This window comes from Podarcis pityusensis (genome assembly GCF_964106645.2).
Source record: "Podarcis pityusensis genome assembly, chromosome: 8".
NCBI lineage: Eukaryota > Metazoa > Chordata > Lepidosauria > Squamata > Lacertidae > Podarcis > Podarcis pityusensis.
In genome coordinates, this window is record NC_138033.1 from 37,918,991 (window position 1) to 37,941,827 (window position 22,837).

The window sequence follows — 22,837 nt, forward strand, 5'->3', positions numbered from 1 at the left end:
GCTAGAAAGTAGAGGCTTGGCAAAGGACTTGTGTGAATCATGGAGGTGGAGGGAGTGGTAACAGGAGGAGCAGGAATGGTGGAGCGATTGTGCTTTGCAGAGGTCACGATGGGCCAGAAGGTAGGAAGGTGACTTCACAGATTGAGAGTGAGGAGGCTGCTGTTACAGATGCTGTAGAATGGCATAGTCAAAGCTGCAAAGGCAGAGTAGGGAGAAGAAGGCAGAGGTAAAGGAGAACTTGGACTAAGAGGTCAAAAAGAGGAATATTTCATAGGAAGTGAAGAGAAGTGGATGGAGAGCTTGCATCCTTGGTGGGAGCCAACACAGGCGCTTAAGGAAAGGAGTGAGATGCTCCTTGGAGTGGAGATGGGGACAGTTGTGACATCCTCCACCCACTTTATTGCCTCATACTACTTCATGAATTGGTAGCAGTTGGGGACTATGGGGTGAAATAAGGCTCGGTTCCATGATGACATCTGCGAAGTCAAATGAAGTCAGTTGAGGGAGTAGGCAGGGAAGGGCAGTACAAAGAGAAGGGGGGGGCATTATTGCAAGCAATCTTGAAATAGCATGGTGGGCATGTTAAGTTATGCGGAAGATGATCCTGAAAAACAATGAAGGTTTTGGCTTAGCCCTGTTTACAAATGTAGTTATTATTGATAGATTGAGTTTAAATTACTTGTAAGCTGCTTAATATCTAAAAATTCCAAAGTGGTATACAAAGTATAAGGCATTCAGTGCACAACATGCAGACCAGAAAAGACATAAATACAGTTTGTTGCTTTCCACAGTGACCAGTGATATGACATATCTGGCCAATATCACTGCTTTCGGAATGCAGACATGGACAGAAATGTCACCAGGGCTGATGTAGGCTCAGTGGCTCCTGGAGGGCCGGCCACAGATATTAACAGTGGCCCTCACACTTTTATAGACCTTTGCAATATATGCAATCATGGTGCTACTTGTCTGAAATCATCAATTTTATCACATGTGAACATCCATAAAAATTAAGCAAGCATGAAACTGAGCTTCCCTCTATCATAACAATAGGGACTGAGAGCTTCAGAGCCAACATCATAGTTCATCAGAATGACAAATCCTGGACAACAGCGTCAAAGACCAGTGTTTACTTATTTAAAAAGTCATTTAACCTGCTCTTCAGGCAAAAAGGCTCCAAAAATAGCTTGTAGATTGAACAAAAAATAGCCCCTCATAGCATTTGGCAAACCAACTTGGGTGTGTTTCTTCACAACCTTCTGAGTATTTTAAACTTCTCTCGTACAGGTCAGAGGACTCACAAAATGGTTGCTTTTGGTTCTTGGGAGCTATTCAGTAAGTCTGGATACGGTTGCATTATGCTATAAACAAACTGGTTTAAACAGAATTTAATTTCGTGTCTGAGCAATAGAAGATGAGGAATTGCCGTTTATTGAGGACATGACAGGCTCTTTGATAGAAATCTGTGACACCAGGTTGGAGTCTGCTCTATGGCCAGGTAGTGTTTATTCAGCAGAGACCACCAGTCACTGAAGATATCGGGAGACATCACTTGCAGCAGTAAAATCTAGGAAGGTTTGCTTGTTTCTAGACTGGCATTTTCTCTACCTAGAGGACCTCTCAGTGCTCCAGTTTAGGTTACCCAGTTTCACCATAGTCAGGAAATATACAGATTTGAGACGCCACATCTGTTTAGGGGCTACCTCCAGAAGTAGGCCAGAGCTTTGAGGCTGGACCTGGGGGCTGGTGGGTGAAGAGGAGGTGATGTCTCTGTCTCCCTGTCCTTCTTGCAGGTAAAGGGGACCTGCAGCCTCAACTGGACAATGCACTCCAAGATGTCAATGACATGTACCTTCTTTTGGAAGAAACGGAGAAACAGGCTGTCCGCAAGGCACTCATTGAGGAGCGAGGGCGGTTCTGCACCTTCATCGCTTATTTGCAACCTGTGGTGGTAGGTGCCCCCCACCCCTACCTTACCCAATATTCAGCTGCCCACATTTGTTTCATGGGTTGAGTAAACTGAGAAAACAAGTCCCTTACTTATAGTGTATTTTAATTTGCAAACAAAATTCTGGCAGCCACCACCACCCCTCCCATAGTGACAGTATACATCTTGGGTATTGGTAGGGACTTAAAATATTTGGTGCACGGGCCCATTGGAGAAAAATGTGCCTCAATTTTGTATGTGGTGATTTATACATATAGATGCAAATTTAGGCAACTTGCGGAGAAAAACAAACTCCGGCTCCTCCTAGACTTACTCTGAGCTATGGGGTGTCAACAGGGTTGCATTGCACCCAACACTGTCTGTCACACACCTGCACACACCTCTGCTCCCACCTGAAGCAATGCTTTAAAAGGACTTGCCCCGTTCATATGGGTAATCTACATCCTGTCTTTATCTATCCATTCCTTTCCAAGGCTTCAGCCCTGTGCATGGGAGCCAGTCCTATTGTGGATTTAGGTGGGCTTGCTAAGTTAAGGTTAAGGAGGCTGTGTGCGCCAACAATTAATGAAACTTTGGTCAAGCCCTTCCCTTGAGATGCTGCTGATTTATTTATTTATTGCATTTATACCTCATCTTTTCCTCCCAGGAGCTCAGGGTCGTGTATGTGGTTCTTGACGACTACATATTAGATCAGCCTTTCTCAACCTGGTGCCTTCTAGTTATTTTGGACTACAACTCCCATCAGCCCCAGAGGTGGGCTGTGCTTGTGGTAGTATCTCCCAGGCTGAACTGCTAAGTTGCCTTTGGCTCTTCATCCAAAAATCCATACTTCTATCTCCAAGGCTAGGGAACCATATGGCTGGGCCCTGCCCAGGTTAACCCACATAACCTTCATCAGACAGAACCAGGACTTGCAAAGGGTCCATTTGTGATGCAAGGATACTTATCATAGAATCGGAAGGGACCACAAGGCCCTCTAGTCCAGCCCACTGCAATGCAGGAATATTGAGTTGTCTTTCTCCCAAACGCGGCAAATGCCCGATTCTCTCCTCTTGTCTCTTTTGCAGAATGGAGAGATCACCATGCTGGGAGAGATCACCCACCTGCAGGGCATCATTGACGACCTGGTGGTCCTGACAGCTGACCCCCACAAATTGCCATCAGCCAGTGAACAGGTGGGAGAACCAAAAGGATGGAGTGCTGGGGAGGTTTTAGAAAAGGATGTGTAGCTATGTGGGGGTTATTTGAATTTATATACCAAATCTGTATGTGATTCTTCAAGTCAAATTCTCAGAGTGGCTTCCAGTACAAAAGATAAAACATTAACAATTTAAAAGCGACAATAATGAGAACAGAGTAGCAGCTTCCCTAAATCAGAACAAATCCTAGAAGGCCCTTGATTAAATTCTCAGTTAATTTATTGCATCATGCAGTTTGGGAAATATGGAACTAGTCCAGCCCAAGCTCCAGCTTTCAGAATTTAATTGTGACAGGTGCCCAGATAGCCCAGCATCAAACTTCTAGCAGTGGCAGAGTCTCTAACTGAAACCGGGGAGGAGGTAATCCGAAAGGAAGGAATTGGAAAATACTTGCTAGGTTCAAAATACCTTTATATAACGGAAACTCATTATTCCTTCACACCCACAGTGATGGATACAGGAGCTTAGCCAAACCCAGTAATGACTTATGGGCCTTATGTGCAAACATATGTCTTTTGAGAATTAAACAAAGAAAAGAAGTGCAGGCTTATAAGGTGGAATTGAAGTGGTTAGATGGACCAGTGGTCTCGAGGCAGCTAAAGGTGGTCTTAATGGGGCATTGTCAGAATGTGTGCCTGCCTGTGTGGGATTGTTGAGTGGCCACTGGTGACATGTCCTCCTTTTCTGAGAAAGCAGAGTAACCCCCTGGACTCTGCTCTAATTGGGATGACAAATGAGACACAATTGGAAGAACGTTTTGCACCCTGAGAAGTGTCATGAAGCTACCTTTTAATGCCAAATATTTTGCAGGTGATCAAAGATTTGAAGGGCTCTGATTATAGCTGGTCTTACCAGACCCCGCCGTCCTCTCCCAGCAGCTCTGGGTCCCGCAAATCCAGCATGTGCAGGTAGGTGTGTTTGGCGCAGCTGGAGGAATCTCCCAGCTCAAGGGCATGACTGCCAAGAGGAGCATAGCATGACCTGCCTTTCTCTAAGTGGGCCTGTCGCCACTTGTAGGATCCCACGGAGGTAGCAAGTGAGGTGCTATAATTCTTGAGTGACTCTTTTCTTTTTTTAATAGTTCTTTTTGTGGTATTTTGTTAAAAAAATCCCAAGTTCAAATAACTAATGCAAACCTCTCCCCATCCCTGTGGGAAGAGAAACTAGCAATTCAAAGCTCTGTTGATCAACAGTCCCCTAGCTTGGATCAACAGGAAGCAATGGAGTCAGTCACCTGAACTTGCAAAGGAGACATGTTTAAAGGCACAGGAGCCCAGAGGTGCTTTAAGCACATGTTGCCTGCTCATGCTGCGACTGTGTCTCGGGCTCCCTCAGGAAACTCTGGCATGCCATGTGGACTAAGAAGTGGGGGAACATGGCACTTCCAGAGCAGTGGGCCTAGTGCAGAAACACCCTGGGATTGTGTGTGTGTATATGTGTGTGTGTGTGTGTGTGTGTGTGTGTGTGTGATCATTGTCAGGCCCTCAGCACCACTTCTGTCTCTTAGCTGGGAGAGAAGAATGTGTCACTTTCCCCCATATGCTCCTTTCCTGTCTGTAATGCCACTTAATTCCTCAGTTTGTGTGGGTTGGACTGGGTTTTTGTTTTTTTAATAAATGAAAACAAAACTCTCTCTTCCTTCCTTTGCACCCCCTGCTATTCTCACTCCTACCCCATCAATGCGCTTTGATGATGCGCTTTGATGATGCGCTTTGTCTCTCCTGCGCGCCTCGTCCTGCCCCCCTCCTGCCCACCATGCCGTCTCATCCTGCTACCCTTTAGCGGCGCTAGCAGTGCTCAGGGTGGCCCCCTGTGGCTCACGGGTTCTCAAACATACTCACCAACTTCCATATGTCGCTACCGCAGCCTGGCACAGCCCGTCAATGCCAACACCCGCCTCTCCAGCGTCTCATCGCATGACTCTGGCTTCATCTCCCAGGACGCCATGTTCTCCAAGCCACCTTCGCCAATGCCCTCGGACCTCACCAGTCAGGTAAGCTCAGCGGGGCAGCCACCAAAGGCCACAGAATGTAAAGGGGAAGCCCTGGGCAAACATGGCAACTATCAACACTCTTCTTGCTGTTACTCTGCTGCAGGCAAGCCCAATCTGGTTGTGCATGCGCAGCCTCTTAGGGGAAGTCAAGGGTGCTGGTGGCCATAGGACAGGTGACAGGCCCCTTGAATGAGCTGCCATCCCCCACCCCTCCAGTTTAATCAGATTCCTCTGCCCTCGGTCCTTCCTTTTTATAAACCAGGCTGGCTGACTATTTAGGTGGGGTAAGTTCCCAGCACTACATGGGCTGTGGAACGGATGGGTGTGCCAGTCCCCATTTTAGCTGGCTCCAGGTGAGGTGTTGGCAGCCATGTCTCTTTTTTGCCTGGGAAGGGAGTAGGCCCAGAAATCTGTGAGGAAAAGAAGCCTGCTTCTCTCCTTGGCCACCCGGTGGTTGTTGAGCCCGAGGAACTGACAGCCTCAGCTCTCCAGGGGTGATGAAGAACTCCTACATAGGTGTCAGAGCTGCTTCCAGATCCTAGCTCACAGAGGATCACGCTAGCCAGCGATCATTAAATAAAAGTCTTTATTGAGTTACAGTTTCCATTCTCAAGCTGCTGCGTGCAACCCTACGTCTAATGGTTAGATCGGCGAAGCTCCATCTGAGTCTCCGCCCCTTGTACACCAACTTAATATCCTAGCCTTGCTCCACCTTTTCCGCCTGACTGTTCTTCTCTGGGTCCCTCTGCCCCCCGGGGTCTCTTCCTTCCGGGATTCCTCTGACGCTGACGCTGACCCCCCTGACTCTTCTCCCTCCTTTCGGCGGGCTTTAGGACCTGGCTCCCTTTCCGGGCTGCCTACTGCGCCACCTTCCTGTGCATTTGAACTTGGCACGCGCGCCCAACCTTCCACCTTCCGTCTGACCGTTTCTTCGCTCCCCGATGGAGGTGTGGCCACTCCTGACTCGTGCCCTCCCCCCTGTTGTGAGCTGCCAGCGCTTGATCCCTGGCGCCCTTCCTCTTCCCTGCTCTCTGGCGGTGACGCTGGTCCTGATTTCCAACTGCTCCCCTCTGAGTCCCCTCTGGCTCTATCTTCCTGGGGTGTCCCCCTAGGCTCCCCCCTTGCCCTGGCCACTGGTGCTCCTTTCTGTGAATCTTCTGATTCACTGGAAAGACTCGGAGATCTCGGGTCGTCGTCATCACTCATCTTTTCTTCTGCCTCCTCTCCCTCGCTCTCTGTTTCCTCCCTTGCCCTTGCCTCTGCTCCTGAACCCCTGACATCCATCCCCCCCTCGAAGCCCCCTCTTCCCCCCTCCCCTCCTTCCGGTGCGGGATCTGGGTGCTGCCGTGTCAGGGGGACGAATGTCGGATACAGTTCGCTTCCCGTGGCGGGCCGCCTTCCGAAGTCTTCCGGTTCTTCCTCCCTGCTCTCGTTGACGACGGTCACCTCCGCTTCCATCTCTGTGCCGCCGTGCTCGAAACCCGGGTCGTCCCCGAAAACGTCCATGTCCGTCTCTCCCTCGTTGCCTTCTGGAGACGTTGCTCGTCCTGGACCCTCCAGCCACCTTCTGCGGAACTGCTCCTCTGGTCGATCATCCCACCAATACGAGGGTTCTGAAGCAGATCCCGAGGGTGACCCCTCTGGGGAACGGGCGTCTCGTGTCGGTTCCTCGTCCGAGTCGAACCCCCGGAACGTGCTGGCTGAAAGCGTGGGCGTGAAAAGCCAGTCGTCGAAAAAGTCTGCTGGCATTGGCCTATGTGGGAAGAGGGCATGAAACTCTTCTTTGAGCAGAGGTTCGTCTAAAGCGTAGCCCGGCACCCAGCTGTTGGCACTGGCCGGGGTGCCCTCCTTGGCGAGAAGGTATTCTACCCCCTCTTCCCCCCATCTGGAGTCCAAAATCTCCGTGACTTCGTTGATGCGCTCCTCCTGTGCCACTCCCCCTTGCCCGGTTCTCTCTCGGAGCGGACCCGGTGCCGTTCCTGGTTCCTGAAACCTGTGAGGTGCCTTGTAGGGAGTGAGCACCGATCTGTGGAACACCGGATGCATTCTGGAACCCTCCGGAAGAGCCAGCCTGAAAGCCACCGGGTTGACCTGTTCGTCGACTTGGTAGGGCCCCAGTTGTTTATGCCCTAGTTTCTTCTTCGCCAACGACCTGGCCGGCACTGCGTGGGCTGCTAACCAGACCCAGTCTCCCACATGGATCTCTTCGCCAACCCTTCTGTGTTTGTCCGCTTGTACCTTGTATGCGTGTTTAGCCAGCTCCAGGTGCCGCCGCAGCTGATCGTGTACCTCCTGCAACTCCGACGCGAACGCATCTGCTGTCTGCGGCTCCCCCTCCCCCATTCTTTCCAGTCCCGGGAAGGTTCTAGGGTGCCTCCCGTTGTTGGCGAAGAACGGCGTGACCCCCGTGGACACGTGCTTCGTGTTGTTGTAGGCGAACTCGGCGAGAGGCAGGTAATCCACCCACGTCGCAGGCTGTTGATTCGCATAACATCTCAGGTACTGCTGCATGATGGCATTGACCCGCTCCGCTTGCCCGTTGGTCTGCGGGTGTCTAGCCGACGCCAGGTTGATCTTGACGTTCAGGAAGCCCATCAGCCTCTGCCAGAAGTTTGAGATGAACTGTCGCCCTCGGTCGGACAGAATAGACCGCGGCAGACCGTGAACCTTGAACACGTGGTCTATGAACAGTTTGGCGGTTTGTTCCGCCGTGGCCACCTTCGCACACGGAATGAAATGTGCCATCTTGGAGAACAAATCCACCACCACCAGCACAGCCGTCTTGCCCCTCGAGCTGGGCAGATCCGTGACAAAGTCCAGGGCCACTCTCTCCCATGGCTCGAACGGAGTTTGCAGCGGTTCCAGCAGTCCGGCCGGCGGTCTGTGCACTGGTTTGGACCTCTGGCAGGTGTCACACCTCGCCACGTAGTCCGCGACTTCCCCTCTCATTCCGGGCCACCAGAAGTCTCTGGCTACTAATTCCACCGTCTTCTCCTTGCCAAAGTGCCCGGCAGTGGGCGCGTCGTGCAGCTGCTGCAGTACCTTGGCGCGAAGTTCGTCTCCCGGCACGTAGATGGCCCCTTTACGGATGAGCAAACCATCTCGCAGCTGGAACTCGTCGGTCGCTGCCGTGCCCCTGTGCACCTCTGCCATCTTTGCTTGCGCGAAGGAGTCATCCTGCAACGCTCGTCGCACCGCATCCAGGTCAACTGTCGCCGCCGCGCACGCCCACACTGTCGGTGCGAAGATGTGCATGGCGGCCGCTGGCGTTGCCTCCTCCAGATACTGTGGCTTACGGGAGAGAGCATCCGCCATGATGTTGGTGTCCCCCGGGACATACTCTATTCGGAAGTCGAAATTCGCAAAGAACTCAGCCCAACGTATCTGCCTCTGGTTCAGGAACTGTGCCGTGCGCCAGTGCTCTAGATTCTTGTGGTCCGTGCAGACCTGCACCGTGTGCTTGGCGCCGATCAGGAAGTGCCTCCACGCTTTGAACGCTGCATGAATGGCCAGCAACTCCCTGTCCCAGATGGTGTAGTTCTGTTCGGACTTGCTGAGCTTCCTTGAGTAAAACGCTCCCGGCCTCCAAACCCCCTGCGGGTCTTTCTGCAGCAGGACTGCTCCCACGGCTCTGTCCGAAGCGTCTGTCTCCACCCTCATCGGCCTGCTGGGGTTGACATGAAGCAGCTGCTCTTCCGACGCGAAGAGACGCTTGAGTGCCTGAAAGGACTGCTCCGCCTGCTCTGTCCAGATGAACTTCTTTTTCTTGGAGCTGAGCGTGTCCGTGATGGCCGCTGTCTGCATCGCAAAGCCTTTGATAAACTTGCGATAGAAGTTCGCGAAGCCGACAAACCGTTGGACCTCCTTCCGGTTGCGTGGGCTTTTCCAATCCAACACTGCTCGGACCTTGGCGCTGTCCATGGCGAGCCCTTTATCAGACAACTTGTAGCCCAGGAAATCCACCTCGGTCACGTCGAATTGGCACTTCTCCAGCTTGGCGTAAAGCCTATGTTGCTGTAGCCTGCTCAGCACTTCCTTGACGTGTCTGTCATGCTCCTGCTGCGATTCCGAAAAGATCAGGATGTCATCCAAGAAACAGACGCACGTCTTGTAGAGGAGCCCCGCCAACACGTGATGCATGAAAGCTTGAAAAACGTGGGAGCCATTTTGCAATCCAAAAGGCATAACTCTATATTCGTAGGTGCCCAGAGGCGTGAACATGGCTGTCTTCCACTCATCTCCCTCCCGCATGCGAATGAGGTTGTATGCCCCTCGCAGGTCCAACTTGGTGAACACTCTGCCCTTCCGTACCTTTGCGAGGAGGTCGTCGATTCGGGGCATGGGGAAGTCCGATGGCTTGGTCACACTGTTCAAGATGCGAAAGTCCACTACAAGTCTTTTTTGGGGCGTGTCCCGCTTCTTAACAAAGAATACCGGACTGCCCCCCGCTGCCTTGGACTCTCGGATGAAACCGCGCTTCAAATTATGATCTATGAACTCTTTGAGTTCCTGCAGTTCGTCCTCAGACATGGAATACAGCTTCCCTTTGGGCAAACCTGCCCCCGGCAGCAGGTCAATTTTGCAGTCATATGGTCTGTGGGGGGGTAGCCTGTCTGCCTCTTTCTCGCAGAAAACCTCCAAAAATTCTGCGTACTTGTGGGGAACCGCTTGCAGCGTGCCTAGCTGCAGCTGTGACTCCTCTTCCCCTCCTTCCTGCCTGGGCACGATGCAGTGTTCAGCGCAAAAGGAAGAGCCGAAGGTCAGCTGCCTCTGGTACCAAGCCAGCGTCGGGCTGTGCTTGTCCAGCCAACTCATGCCCAATACAATGGGCGTGTCCGATAGTTGAGTGACATTGAAGCTGATGATTTCCCTGTGATTCCCAAGTCGCATCACCATTGGTGGCGTCTGCTTCACCACTTGCCCCCCTAGCAGCTCCCTGCCATCCACCGTGACAACCTGCAGGGGCAGCGTGGCAGGCAGCAACTGTATAGCGTGCCGGTCGACAAAGTCCTGCCCTATAAAGTCCGCATTGCTTCCGGAGTCAATGGTGATTGGCACGTCCATGGTGATTCCATTGGGCAGCTGGAGCGACGCGGTGAGCCTCACTACCGGTTTGGGCGGGAGGGGGTCCATGGGCTGTAAAATTTCTGGGGACTGCTTCACTGACACGTCTGGCTGGGCCCCAGTGCCTCTTCCTCCAACCAGACTCCTTCGTTTCCCTGCTGTGGTTGTCCTTGCTGCGTTGCTGCAGTTACCATTGCTGAGGCTGCAGTGTGCTTGTGGAGCCTCTGGGGACACTCTTTCGCCATATGCTGTGGATCATCGCAGATGTAACACTTCCTGTTCCCTCTAGGAGGCTTCGCTTTCACTGCTGCCGGTGCTAGGGCTCTGGCTGCTGACTGAGCCCTTGCACCCCCAACCTCCATAGGTTCCGCTCCTCCTCCTGGCGGAGGCGTGGATTGCGCACGCGCTGCTTCTCTGGGAAGGAAGGAGGAGCCCCTGGCTGGTTCGCGCCCTCCACGCCCTTCGTCCCTGCTCCACGGACATCCTTCCAGCCGCACCCCCACCGCCAGCGCCCTCTGAACGATCTCCTGCGTGGTCCGGGGTCTCTCCCCCCTCGCAATTTCATCTTTAACCGAGCCGTGCAATCCCTCCCAAAACAGGTCTCTTACAGGAGCCGAATCTCTGTCCCATTCCAGGGCACTGACCAAAGCGAAAAAGCGGGCATGGTACTGCCTTACGCTGGCCCTCCCTTGCTTCAGTCCATGTATCTCCTGCCGAGCAAGATCCACGTCAATGCTTGATAAAAAGCACCCATCCATCGCTTTAATAAAGGCATCCGCATTTTGGAGCGCCGGATCCTTATCTCTCCACAAATTGCGCAGCCATGCTTTAGCATCTCCATGCAAATGGGACATGATGAATCCCACCTTCTCTTGCTCATCTCTAAAGTCTTTGTTCAGCAGTTGCAGTGCACACATTACATCTGCTCTAAAGTTGGGGTACTGTTGCAAATTCCCATCGAAGTGAGAGACCAGACCGCCTGTTCGTCTCCCCAACCCAATCCCCTCCGGTTTGGGTGTCAGTTGCCCTTGCTTCGTAAGCACTTCCAACCTGACCTGGAGATCCCTGTAGGCGGCAGCTGCGTCCTCCTCTCTCTTCCTGGATGCAAGAGCCTCGGCATTCAGTCGTGTCACTGCTTCTCTGAGTTCCACTATCTGCTGTTCGGCCGTCATGTTGTCTGCCGTTCGTGAGCTCGCTAGTAGGCACCCGCTTTCTCTCCTCTCCGCGAGGACGTAGATGCCCACAATCTGGAGATGGAGCTTACTGTCAGAGCTGCTTCCAGATCCTAGCTCACAGAGGATCACGCTAGCCAGCGATCATTAAATAAAAGTCTTTATTGAGTTACAGTTTCCATTCTCAAGCTGCTGCGTGCAACCCTACGTCTAATGGTTAGATCGGCGAAGCTCCATCTGAGTCTCCGCCCCTTGTACACCAACTTAATATCCTAGCCTTGCTCCACCTTTTCCGCCTGACTGTTCTTCTCTGGGTCCCTCTGCCCCCCGGGGTCTCTTCCTTCCGGGATTCCTCTGACGCTGACGCTGACCCCCCTGACTCTTCTCCCTCCTTTCGGCGGGCTTTAGGACCTGGCTCCCTTTCCGGGCTGCCTACTGCGCCACCTTCCTGTGCATTTGAACTTGGCACGCGCGCCCAACCTTCCACCTTCCGTCTGACCGTTTCTTCGCTCCCCGATGGAGGTGTGGCCACTCCTGACTCGTGCCCTCCCCCCTGTTGTGAGCTGCCAGCGCTTGATCCCTGGCGCCCTTCCTCTTCCCTGCTCTCTGGCGGTGACGCTGGTCCTGATTTCCAACTGCTCCCCTCTGAGTCCCCTCTGGCTCTATCTTCCTGGGGTGTCCCCCTAGGCTCCCCCCTTGCCCTGGCCACTGGTGCTCCTTTCTGTGAATCTTCTGATTCACTGGAAAGACTCGGAGATCTCGGGTCGTCGTCATCACTCATCTTTTCTTCTGCCTCCTCTCCCTCGCTCTCTGTTTCCTCCCTTGCCCTTGCCTCTGCTCCTGAACCCCTGACAATAGGTGTCAAGGCTTCAGATTTGGGGGACCTGCAGCTCGGAGCTTCCCTTGAAGGGAAAAAAAATCTCTCTCATCCATCCAGCTGAATAGCCAGGTGCACATAATGGCTTCTCTGTGACTGGGGAAGGGGCTTAGTGCTGCAGGGAATGTAACAATCCCCCCACCCACTCAAGTAGCTTTTGCCAGCCTGCTGCCTATTAAGATGCCTGGCCCAGTGTGGCCATTCCAGTGTGAATTAAGAGCCCAGAACATCTGGAGGGCTCCAGGCCTGTGAAGGTGGCACTAAAGCATGGATTTCTGAATCCCACAGCCGTGAAGGGTTACAGCCACTCAAAGGTTCTCACGTCCCCATTTCTTTTAAGTGTAAAGAGCCAGCAGCTCTTTCTCTGGGGCTTCTGCAACAGATGGTCCAGAGGGATTTTATCCAAGACTTGCAGAGCAAAGGTTTATCAAGCTACCCTGAGCCGAGGGCGACTCCAAGAAAAGCAAGTTAAGATATTTATGAATAATGTTGTGTTTTTGTAAAGTGTCTCATGGAGGTGCAAGCAGAATGGCTGGCCTGCGGGCAGGAAGAGGGCAGCTGCCGAGTGTGCACCTGTGAGGAAGGTGCAGGAAGCTTGGGACGTCCCTCTGGCCTCCTGTGTGCCTTGTTTCCACACCCTGGGCGAGAGGAGGCTTTCCCCTCCTGCCTCTCTGCTTCCTGCAGCTGGCCCTTTCCTCTTGCCCTTGCAGAGGAAGGCGGCCTTCCTTCCTCCCAGCTCCTTCCTCATCGCTTCCCCTGCTGAAGAGTTATTGCAGAGGGCCTGGAAGTGCCTGTGCAAAATCCATGTGAGGCCTCTCATGGGCTTCCCGTGAGCGTGTGTGGCTCCTCCGGTGCTTGCACTGCCTGCTGTGATCTAACACCTGGCTCTTGAGTGTCAAGGCTGGCTGCCCTGCGCTTGCATCTGCCTCCTCGGGTCTCTCTCTCTCTCTCTCTCTCTCTCTCTCTCTCTCTGCCTGCTGCTTTCCCTCCACCAGCTGCTTAACCAGGTCTCTTCTCTCCCTTCTCTCCCATATGTCTGTTTTGCTCCTGCTGACCTTTGGACTTTGGGCATGGCAGAAGTCCTCCAGCTCCGCATCGTCCGAGGCCTCAGAAACCTGCCAGTCTGTTAGCGAATGCAACTCCCCGACCTCGGTCAGTTCTAGCTCTGCCCCCGGGGCATGGTCAGGCGGCCGGAAGGTGACGCGCAAATCGGCAACATCCTTCCCACCCACCCACCAACCCACCCATCACACACCCAGGATCCAGGGATACGCACCCCACCCAGTGGCTGATGCACTGCAGGGCTTTAGCATGTCACAAACCTTTGGGGAAATGGACACCTCCTCCTGCTCCTCTGGTTGCCGTCTCCCTCTCCTCTTCTTCCTCCACCATTTCTGTTCCCGGTCCCACCTTGTTGGCTGGCTTTTGGCTCTTGGCTTTTTGATGGTTGTTGTTTTTTTGGTCCTGGCTTGATGATTCCGGTGTGATTCTGGCTTCCTCTGCAGCTCTGCCCAGCCGGTTGCCACGGGCCGCCCCCTTCCCACCCCCTGCAGGTTGGCTGGGTGTGCAGCGGTCATGCGTGTGCTCTGGGTTCTCTTCACCGTGGTTTCTTACTGTGTTTCAGTGGAAACCCCTGAATGTAGCTCATGTGGCCAGGACTGAAGGAAGCTCCAGAAGAAGCCTTAGCCTGGTGTGTATATTGTGGTGTGTCCGTTTCCGAGATCTTGACCAGGGGAGTCAGCTGCTCCAGAGCTGCAACAGGAGCCTTCTGTGGCTCTGTTGGCTCTGGAAACATGTAGCTCCAAGCCTAATCTTCCAGCAGCAGCCTAGGGATTCCCCTCTGGAAAGCAATGGAGGTGATGCTGCAGAGGTCACTCAAGAGCAAGAGCCTCTGCTCTGCACAAGTTCCGTTCTGTTTGGGGTTTTTTCTGCATCATTTAATATGCTCAATGGTTGAACCCAGCCAGGCTCCCACCCCAGCATTTTTAGGTGCAGGTAGCAAAGGCTCCCATGTGGCCCCAGATCAAACCCATCAGGCTGTCTGAAGCAGTCGTTCTTTCCTCTTGCACACTGGCATTGTGAGCACATCAAAATGCTCTGGAAACAGGAAGTGCTGCTTCCTTCTTCCTGAACACAGGAAGCCTGCATCAGGACAGCTTTGGGATGGCAGAATATGAACTATTTCCCCTCAGCTGACCCACCTGCCCCCCCCCCCAAGTCTCTGTAATGTCCCTGTGCTGCCATCTCTCTGAGTTGGGGCAGGAACTGCTTCCCATAAACAAACACCATGTAGGGTTTGGTGTGAGTGGAGTGAAGTAGTGTGGGGGGGCTGAGAACAGCCCCTGCCTGGAAGTCCTTCCATTCTCAGATCAGCCATGAGCTCACTGAGTGCTTTTAGACAGCAGTCTGCCTTTCAGGACCACTGTATGGATCGTGCAGAACTGAATGTGCTGTGTTTTGAACACTCAGTATTTATATAGCACTTTCTGTAAGAGGGAAGATGCACTCACCTGACTTTTTCCAGAAAATGTGTTTGAGGAGAGTGAGAGAATTGGGATTCCAGTGGGATGGGGGACACATATTGTTGGAGGTATCATGACTGTCAGCTGCTTCAAGCTCTTGGGGAAGCAACCCACACTTTTAAAAGGAAGCAGGCACCCTCCTGGCCTGGTGCCTCCACCTTTCCTGTCTTTGTTGAAACCCTTTTTAAGCCAAGAGGGGATTTCTCCGTCACCAGCCCAACAGAGCAAAATGGTGGCAGAGCCATTTTGTGATTGCCACAACCCCTGCTCTTTGCCCTGGGGTGGCCCTTTTGCCAATTCCTCTCTCCCCACCCCCTTGCCCAATCCCTCTCCATCCAGTCTCATCTCCCATTTCTGCCCTATTCCATACCCACCTGACTTTGCACTGCTGTGCCTGATGTTGGGGCCCCAGCTGTGCCGTCCTACCCATCTCCTCTTGGATTTTGCAGGATTGGTCCAAGGCTAGCCTCTATGAACAGCCGGTGGCAAGCACACTGCAGCGAAGGAAGGACCGCGTAGAGCATCTCCGTGAAGCTGAGCTGGGCTCCACCAGCCTGGTATACCCAGGAATCAGCTTGGAGGAAGGCTCCAGGCCCCGCATGTCCCCGGCCTCCATTGCTGCCAAGGTATAGCCAGCTTCAGGGTCAAAATGGGAGACCGGGGGGACAGGAACTTGGAATAGGTTTGGTACCCAGGTGTTGGAGCACTTACTTGTCCCAAACCTTAGCTAGCAGAGAGGCAACTCCCTGGAGGAGAAGACCCGGGCCTCTTCTGCATGTCTTGTTCCAGAAGATTTACCCAAATAGCAAATGGCATCCTTGAGCTGAGTGCAGAAGGGAATTTCAGGGCAGCAGAGGAAGTTCTCTCGGGGAAGTGTTTTGCAGTTGATGGGTTTTGCTCATATGAATTGTGAAAAATTGCCACCCCCAGCATGCCATCGCATGCCAGCAGCTTCCTGTGTAGCCCTTTGCCCTGATGGGGCTGTGGAGCCCTGGAGGAATTGAATGATGCATGTCTGTTGCTTATACTTCATATGTTTGGTGAGGGACCTGCTTGAGTGACCCTGGCAGACGTGATGCCTACTCTCGCCAGCTGCTGTATGTGAGTCACTGGGGAATAGCCATGGGAGGGAGAGAGGGAGGGCTGACCACTGCCTTTAGGCACCACTTTCCTCCTCTTACTTCCACCTTGCCTCTGCCCCACAAAGCCCCCTCACTTCAGCCCCCCCCCCAGTGCACACAAAAGAAATGGGAATTCTTTGCACATCCTGTCTTGAGCAGAGCTGCAATGATGAGGGGCTCATGGGGTGCATGTGGAATTGGGGCACGCATGTTAGCCTGGGAGAGATCCAGGCTAACCACCCTCATGGCACCAGCTGCTTGCCCACTAGGGGTGTTGTGTTCACGGCCAACATAGTTTTGGGGAATGAGATAACTTGATCATTCTCCTATCTCCCCATCTCCACTTGCTTCCCATTAATGTTTTCTGACCTTTGGGTGTAGGTGGCCTGGCCCTGGCACACACATGGTATCATCTCCTACAGCTCAGGGTGCCATTTGCTTTGAGACCAGCTCATCACACCTCTCACTCCCCACCCCACCCCATTTTGTTTCTCCATAAGCATGGGGAGGAAGTGTCCCCAGCCGCAAGTGACCTGGCCATGGTGCTGACCCGAGGCCTGAGTCTTGAGCACCAGAAGAGTAGCCGGGACTCCCTGCAGTACTCCAGTGGCTACAGCACACAAACCACCACTCCTTCCTGCTCTGAGGACACCATCCCCTCGCAAGGTATCTCTGCCAATGGGCTTCTTGGCACCCTGGGGAGGGGTGGGGTGGCGTTTTACTTAATGTGGTTGCCCAGTTTAACGATAAATATTTTTAGGGTGGCATACATGGTTATTATATTTATCTATATCTTGCCTTCCCCCCCACCCATGGGATTCAAGGCAGCTTACAACTAAAATACAGTGGTGCCTCGCAAGACGAAATTAATCCGTTCCGCGAGTGTCTTCGTCTAGCGGTTTTTTCGTCTTGCGAAGCAACCCTATTAGCGGCTTAGCGGATTAGCGCTATTAGCAGTTTAGTGGCTATTAAAGGCTTATCGGCTTATCGGATTAGCTGCTAAAAGGCTATTAGCAGCTTAGCGGCTTAGAAAAAGGGGGGGGGAGCGAAAAAAAATCTCAAGACTCGCAAGACTTTTTCGTCTAGCGAAGCAAGCCCATAGGGAAATTCGTCCTGCGAAGCGCATCGAAAAACGGGAAACCCTTTCGTCTAGCGGGTTTTCCGTCTTGCGAGGCATTCGTCTTGCGGGGCACCACTGTAGGCACAAGTTATATATATTAACGGAATCAAAATATATACGTATGAAAGATCTCATATAGTGGAGAGTGTTGTGCATGGGGTGCAGCAGTGGCTGCTTGGCTGTGCTGCACCTGCCAGCTGAGAAGGCTGACACCTACTCTGTCCATCTGTCGCCTCCACAGGCTCAGATTACGACTGCTATTCCGTGAATGGTGACATGGAAGGGGAGAGCCAGAGCGAATTCGACAAATCCTCGACTATCCCTCGCAACAGCAACATTGCCCAGAATTACCGGCGCATGATCCAGACCAAGCGGCCTGCTTCTACTGCTGGCCTGCCCACCGGCACTGCCCTGCCCACCGGTGCCACGCCAGGGGTGGCCACCATCCGCCGCACACCTTCCACCAAGCCCACGGTACGCCGAACCCTCTCCAACGCCGGCCCCATTCCCATCAGACCCCCCATCGTCCCTGTCAAGACGCCAACAGTGCCTGACTCCCCTGGGTACACCGGCCCCACCCGGGTGGGCAGCGAGGAATGTGTGTTCTACACTGACGATGCCTCACCAAGCGCCATGGACTTCGCCAAAGCCTCACCCAAGAGGCTGAGCCTGCCAAACACCGCCTGGGGCAGCAACGTGATGGAGATCTCTGTGTACGCCGGGAAGCACCTCTCCACTGAGGAGGAGGAGCAGCAGCTGGCAGCCAACCGGCACAGCCTGGTGGAGAAGATTGGGGAGCTGGTGGCCAGTGCCCATGCCCTTGGCGAGGGCCAGTTTCCCTTCCCCACGGGGGTCTCTGCCCTCGGTCCCGGGGAAGAGACACCCACTCCTCCCCCGGCAGCCTCCAGCGACCCTCCGGCGGAAGACATGCTGGTGGCCATCCGGCGTGGGGTGCGCCTTCGCAGGACCATCACCAATGACAGGTCGGCGCCCCGGTTTTTGTGATGGACTCTTCCCCAGCGCCTGCTCAGTGCCCACCCTGTGGCTGGAGAGCAACCAGAGTCAGGACTAAACCAGGGGAAATGGAAGAGAAGTAAACGAACCACAAAAGGCAAAGCCACTTTATGGAGATCGTGTCAGAGTCTAGATATAAAGGAGACTAATCTATATGCCTTTGCTAACAAACCTGCACAGGCACAGCCTGGCACTGAACTGGTTTTGGAGCCTCTTTTATACACATTGTTTTTCCATCTGCTGCCCTGCCCAGGTTTCCTTTCCCCTCCTGCACCTTCCTTCATCCTGGCCTGCAGAGAGACCGGTTGCTGCTGCCGCCACAAGGAGGGAGGCCATTCCCTTGCTCCATGATTGTCAGGGAGGAGTGAAAACCTGAACTGGATCTAGCAACTACAGTGTTCTTAGTATAAACTACACACACACCCCGACACACTTGCACATGGCAAAGAAATGGAGGCTGCCATTCCTAGAGAGCACCCACCTCCTCCGGACAAAAAAATGCACTGTTAGTCCTGTGCTGAATCCTTCCTTCACAGCTCTCTGTCTGTCTGTCTGTTTGTCTGTCTTTCCAGTTATTTTCTGTTTGCCATCTGTTTGTATCAGCTACTTCAAGAAAGACTTTACAAGCAGCAGTTAACACCCCCGTGAACAATCCCGGAAGCCTCTCGTGTTCCCTGGTGGATCCCAAATGCGCAGCTGGAGGAGAGGGTGCAAGGGGCAGGGAGTGGACAACCTGCAGGCATGTCACCAGGCAGGAGGGCCCAATCCCCCCCAACAAGAGGCTGAGTCACAGCCACAGACTTATCGGCCTCTCTTTCCTCCATGGCTCTACTGGGAGAGGAATGGGCAGGTTGGTTATATTCAGGAAGAGGATTGTGCTCTCGTCCCAAGTGGGGTAGGAGCTCTGTAATCTGAGAGGCCAAGGGTTGGGCTGCTGTTGACCTGCCCTCAGTGCCACTTCAGGACCGGGCTTGAACCTTTTGGTAAGAGCAGTGGCCATGGTTCTCCCTTGAAGGTGGGTGGGAGGGAACAGAATTGGCAGTGATGGAAAGGTGAAGGTGGACAGCTGTTGCTCTGGAATAGCTGTAGCTAAAGTGGATATAGGGGCAAAAGAAGCCTTTTTGTGGATGTTAGTGGAGGACTTTGGTAACTGAGGGCCTTAGAGGGTTTTGGAACCAGGGTGTGTGCAAAGACCGAGGGTGTCTGCTCTTGAATTCTGCTACAACCATCTGGCAAGGCCAAAGGTTGTCAAACTGATGCTCACAGGTTCTGGTGTCACTGGAAAGGCTGTAGCAGAGGGGTAGAGCACCTGCTTGGCATGCAGAAGGTCCCAGGTTCAACTGTTGGCATCTCCAGATAAGAGTAGGAAAGATCTTTGTTGTGGGAGGCTGCTGCCAAGCAGTGTTAGGCAAGGCTGTGTTAGGTGGAGTACTGGGTCTGGGGCAGTGTCCTCTGCCTTTTCCAGTGTGAGCCGGTTTTGGCCAGGTATGGGTATGGTTATGACTAAACCTGTGAGTGTGTGGCAGGGTGCCTCTTCTAACAGCATCAAAAGGGGCCCCATTTTGTCAGTATTGGGTGGATACTTTGAAAGGGGTAAAAAGATATCTGCAGAGAAGGAAATAGCTGAACCAACCCTCGATTGGTTTGTTTACCTTTGGCGATGTTGCTGCTGCACATCCCATTCATGGTACGATTCCCCGATTCACCCTGACCTGCTCTTGAAATTAGAGTCCACTGCTGTAATTTAATAATAAAAAAGTGCCCCAGCAGAAAGTGAGGAAAGAATTGCCACAAGCAGGCTTTAAAAATGGGGGCAGATTTACAGAAACAGGCCAGCTCCCTTGTTCTGGTTTTGGCCTCCAGATTTATAACCAGATGAATATTCAGCACAGCTTCTTCCTCTGTGCTTGGAGCTGAAGGAGCATGAGTTGGATTGCAGCTCCCAGCCAGAAGCTCCAGCTTGGGCCATGCAGCTGCTGTAAGAATATCCACATTTCTCACTGTTTTAGGCCAGGGATGGAGAACTTTTCACCTTCCAATGTTATTAAGACTCCCATCAATGCTGACCATGGGCTAGGCCGGTTTCTGGGCCTGATGGGAGTTAAGAGTTCAGCAGGGCTGAAGCTTAGGGCACGCAAGCCAGGTAGTCAGAAGGAATACAAATTGTGCCCATCACCTTTTTAAGCTGTTTTGCTTGCTTCCACCTGCCCCCCAAATTTGGAACTTACCTGCCTATTCTGCCCCACAGAAACAACTTGTTAAGGGTTTGGATAAATTCATTGAGTTTATTTATATTAGTTATGTAATGCAACTGTTTTAACAACTGCTTATACCCAGATCTGGAGAGTGCAAGAGACTTGAATCTACCTTGTGCTCACCCTGATATTGTCCCAGAAAGTCTAGAAATCGGCTGTGTTGGCAAATGGAAAGTGATGTTGGGAAAGGGGACAGTCTTGAAAGAAAGAGAAAGTGATGGGGAAAGTCAGTGGCTGGGAATTAAGGTGGTCTAAGATGAGGGAGAAAGAGGGAGAGGCCTTTCCCTGTGCTTGACTAGGAAAGAATCGGAGAATTGTAGAGTTGGAAGGAACCATGAGGGTCATCTAGTCCAACCCTCTGCAATGCAGAAATCTTGTCCAACATGGGGCCTGGTCCTGGGTTAAGAGTCTCATGCTTTACAGATCAAGCTTCCTCAACAAATGAGGGTCCATTAAACGGCCCCTGCTGCATAACCTCCACCTTTTGTGTTTGTTGGGCTCAAGAATGAGCATGTCTTGCTTTTCTGTCCTGGGACTGTCGAGTATCCAAGGATCACTGAACAGCACAGATGTAGCACATATGGGGTTGCTAAAGTGGGGGAGGCAGAGCCCATGCTAGACATTAGGGGGCTTCCTTTGTCTTTGGATTGGCCAGGCATTCGAGTACAGAGCTTACCCATGCAAAGAAAAAAATGAAAGATGGGCTTGTGACAATTATTCCAAGAGAGATGCCACCACATTTCTCATAGCAGCAGCATGGTGGTCAACAACCCTTTCTAAAGTAGAGAGAGAGCACAGCTGTGGACAGCGTTGAGTGTTGTGTTGTGTTGTGTGGTGAGGCACGAGCAAAGCACAGTGGTGGTGAATACACGAGGTGGCCAAAGCAGCCAACTCAAGGCCCCTTGCAAGGGCTGGGGAGCCTAGAAGCCTCTGAGAAAGCACAACTGCGCCTGCTCCCTCTTGCTGGATCCCCCCCGTCTCCCCATCCTTAGCCCCTGCAAGGCACAGCAGGGCCTGGTGTTGTCGTTGTTGTACATAGAGCCACAGCAGTCCCCTCCACCCTCCCCACAGCCCAGACGTCTTATGTGCGCTTGCGTGGGTGTCACGTTGTAGCCTCCTTAACTCTTATACTGTCGTAGTAATAACAGTTTAGTTTCTAACCAACCAACCTTCCTGTGGGTGCCCCCCCTCCTCCCTGTCATGGCCAGAAATGACAACAGTGACAATGCGTGAGAAATGTTTGCATTTTGCTTTTTATTTTTTATTTTTTTTGTACAGAGGAAAAAAAACCCTTTAAAATGTCTCTCTCAACTGATGTTAACTATTCTGGTGCTGTTAACTTGTTCTTTTTTTCTAATTTATTTACCCTACCCCCCCTTTTGCTAGCAGCCCTGGCCTTACCCACCCGCCCTCTTTCATTCTTAAAGTTAATTATCCTTCCCTTCTCCCTTCATTTAAAATAGTCACTGCTACAAGTAACGAATGCACTGTGAAGATTCCAGTATTAATAAAAGTTGTACTGTAATTAACGCAAATTGGTTCCTCCCACCCCATCCCACCCATTCTTACTCTCCTACGCATAAGAGGAACAAAGCAGTTGTTTCTTCAGGCCAGGCACACAACATCCACAGGTGGTTTTCCTACCTGTAACCCTCCTGGAATCACAACACAAATGCTAACACACATTTGTCCCAGCCATTCCAATTCTGAATTTATGGTTACAGAAATGGAAAGGTAAGTGTATTTTTTAAAAACAAAGCACCAGCTTCTATAGTTCTAGCCTAGTAGGGGTTCTTAGAGAGATGTCTTAAGGTGTATTTCAGATGAGCATAAGAGCCTGCTGGATTGTAGGACCCATCGCGCTCTGGCAGAGACAAACCAGATGCCTGTAGGAAACTCAAAGGGCAAAGCACAATAGAAACTCCTTATGTGATTCCCAGCAACTGGCATTCAGAAGCACACTGCCTCCAACAGTGGAGGTAGCAATCAATAGCTGCCTCTCTCTGTATCTTCTCAAATGGAAAGCAAAAAGCATGTGTTGTTGTTTTTTAGCCTTCTGGGGCCTTTCTTTTTCTAATGCTGTTGCTCTAAAGCCGCAGCCCCTGGACTAGGAGAAAGGAGCTGGGCGTTGCTGATTTCAGTTCCAGCCAGTGCATCAATCCCCAACCCTCCCTCTTCTCACAGCCATTTGCATAATTCCAGCACCTTGTAGCAAGAAACCAGCATTTCCATGCCCATAGAATCTGAAGAGCTGCTTAGTATCCAAGTGTGCCTGCTTGTGTATGTGGAGAAGTAACAGGGGTGAAGTCTGAGGGGTATTATTTCTGTAGCTTCCACTATAGCAGCATAGAAGATAGTTCTTCCCCACAGCAAGCTTTACCACAGTCTTTGTCACTGACAGTTGCCCTTCACATCAATCCCCACCCCTAATCACTGAACCATTTCAAGGCTGGGCTGTGTTAGGCCTCTCCACCAGCCCCAACCTTAGTGAGGCAGCTGGGCAGCAGCAGTCCTCAAAGGCTACACACTGCTCCACTCTGGCCTTGTCTAAG

The 22,837-nt window shown here is 52.3% G+C and overlaps 1 protein-coding gene across 5 annotated transcripts in view; it reads left to right on the top strand.

Annotated features, from left to right (window-relative positions):
* MTSS2 (MTSS I-BAR domain containing 2) overlaps positions 1-22,031 on the top strand; it is a 64,791-nt gene extending 42,760 nt beyond the window's left edge. For 2 of the 5 annotated variants that reach the window (XM_081016887.1, XM_081016888.1), the window contains 9 exons: positions 1,794-1,951; positions 3,016-3,123; positions 3,958-4,055; positions 5,014-5,140; positions 13,331-13,405; positions 13,878-13,943; positions 15,225-15,401; positions 16,397-16,562; positions 17,258-22,031. In XM_081016887.1, coding sequence (XP_080873013.1) covers positions 1,794-1,951; positions 3,016-3,123; positions 3,958-4,055; positions 5,014-5,140; positions 13,331-13,405; positions 13,878-13,943; positions 15,225-15,401; positions 16,397-16,562; positions 17,258-18,021 — 1,739 coding nt within the window. In that variant the 3' untranslated portion in view covers positions 18,022-22,031. The remainder of the gene's footprint in view (positions 1-1,793; positions 1,952-3,015; positions 3,124-3,957; positions 4,056-5,013; positions 5,141-13,330; positions 13,406-13,877; positions 13,944-15,224; positions 15,402-16,396; positions 16,563-17,257) is intronic. The other 3 variants (XM_081016889.1, XM_081016891.1, XM_081016890.1) reach the window with 2 other exon arrangements.
* Positions 22,032-22,837: the final 806 nt, after the last annotated feature.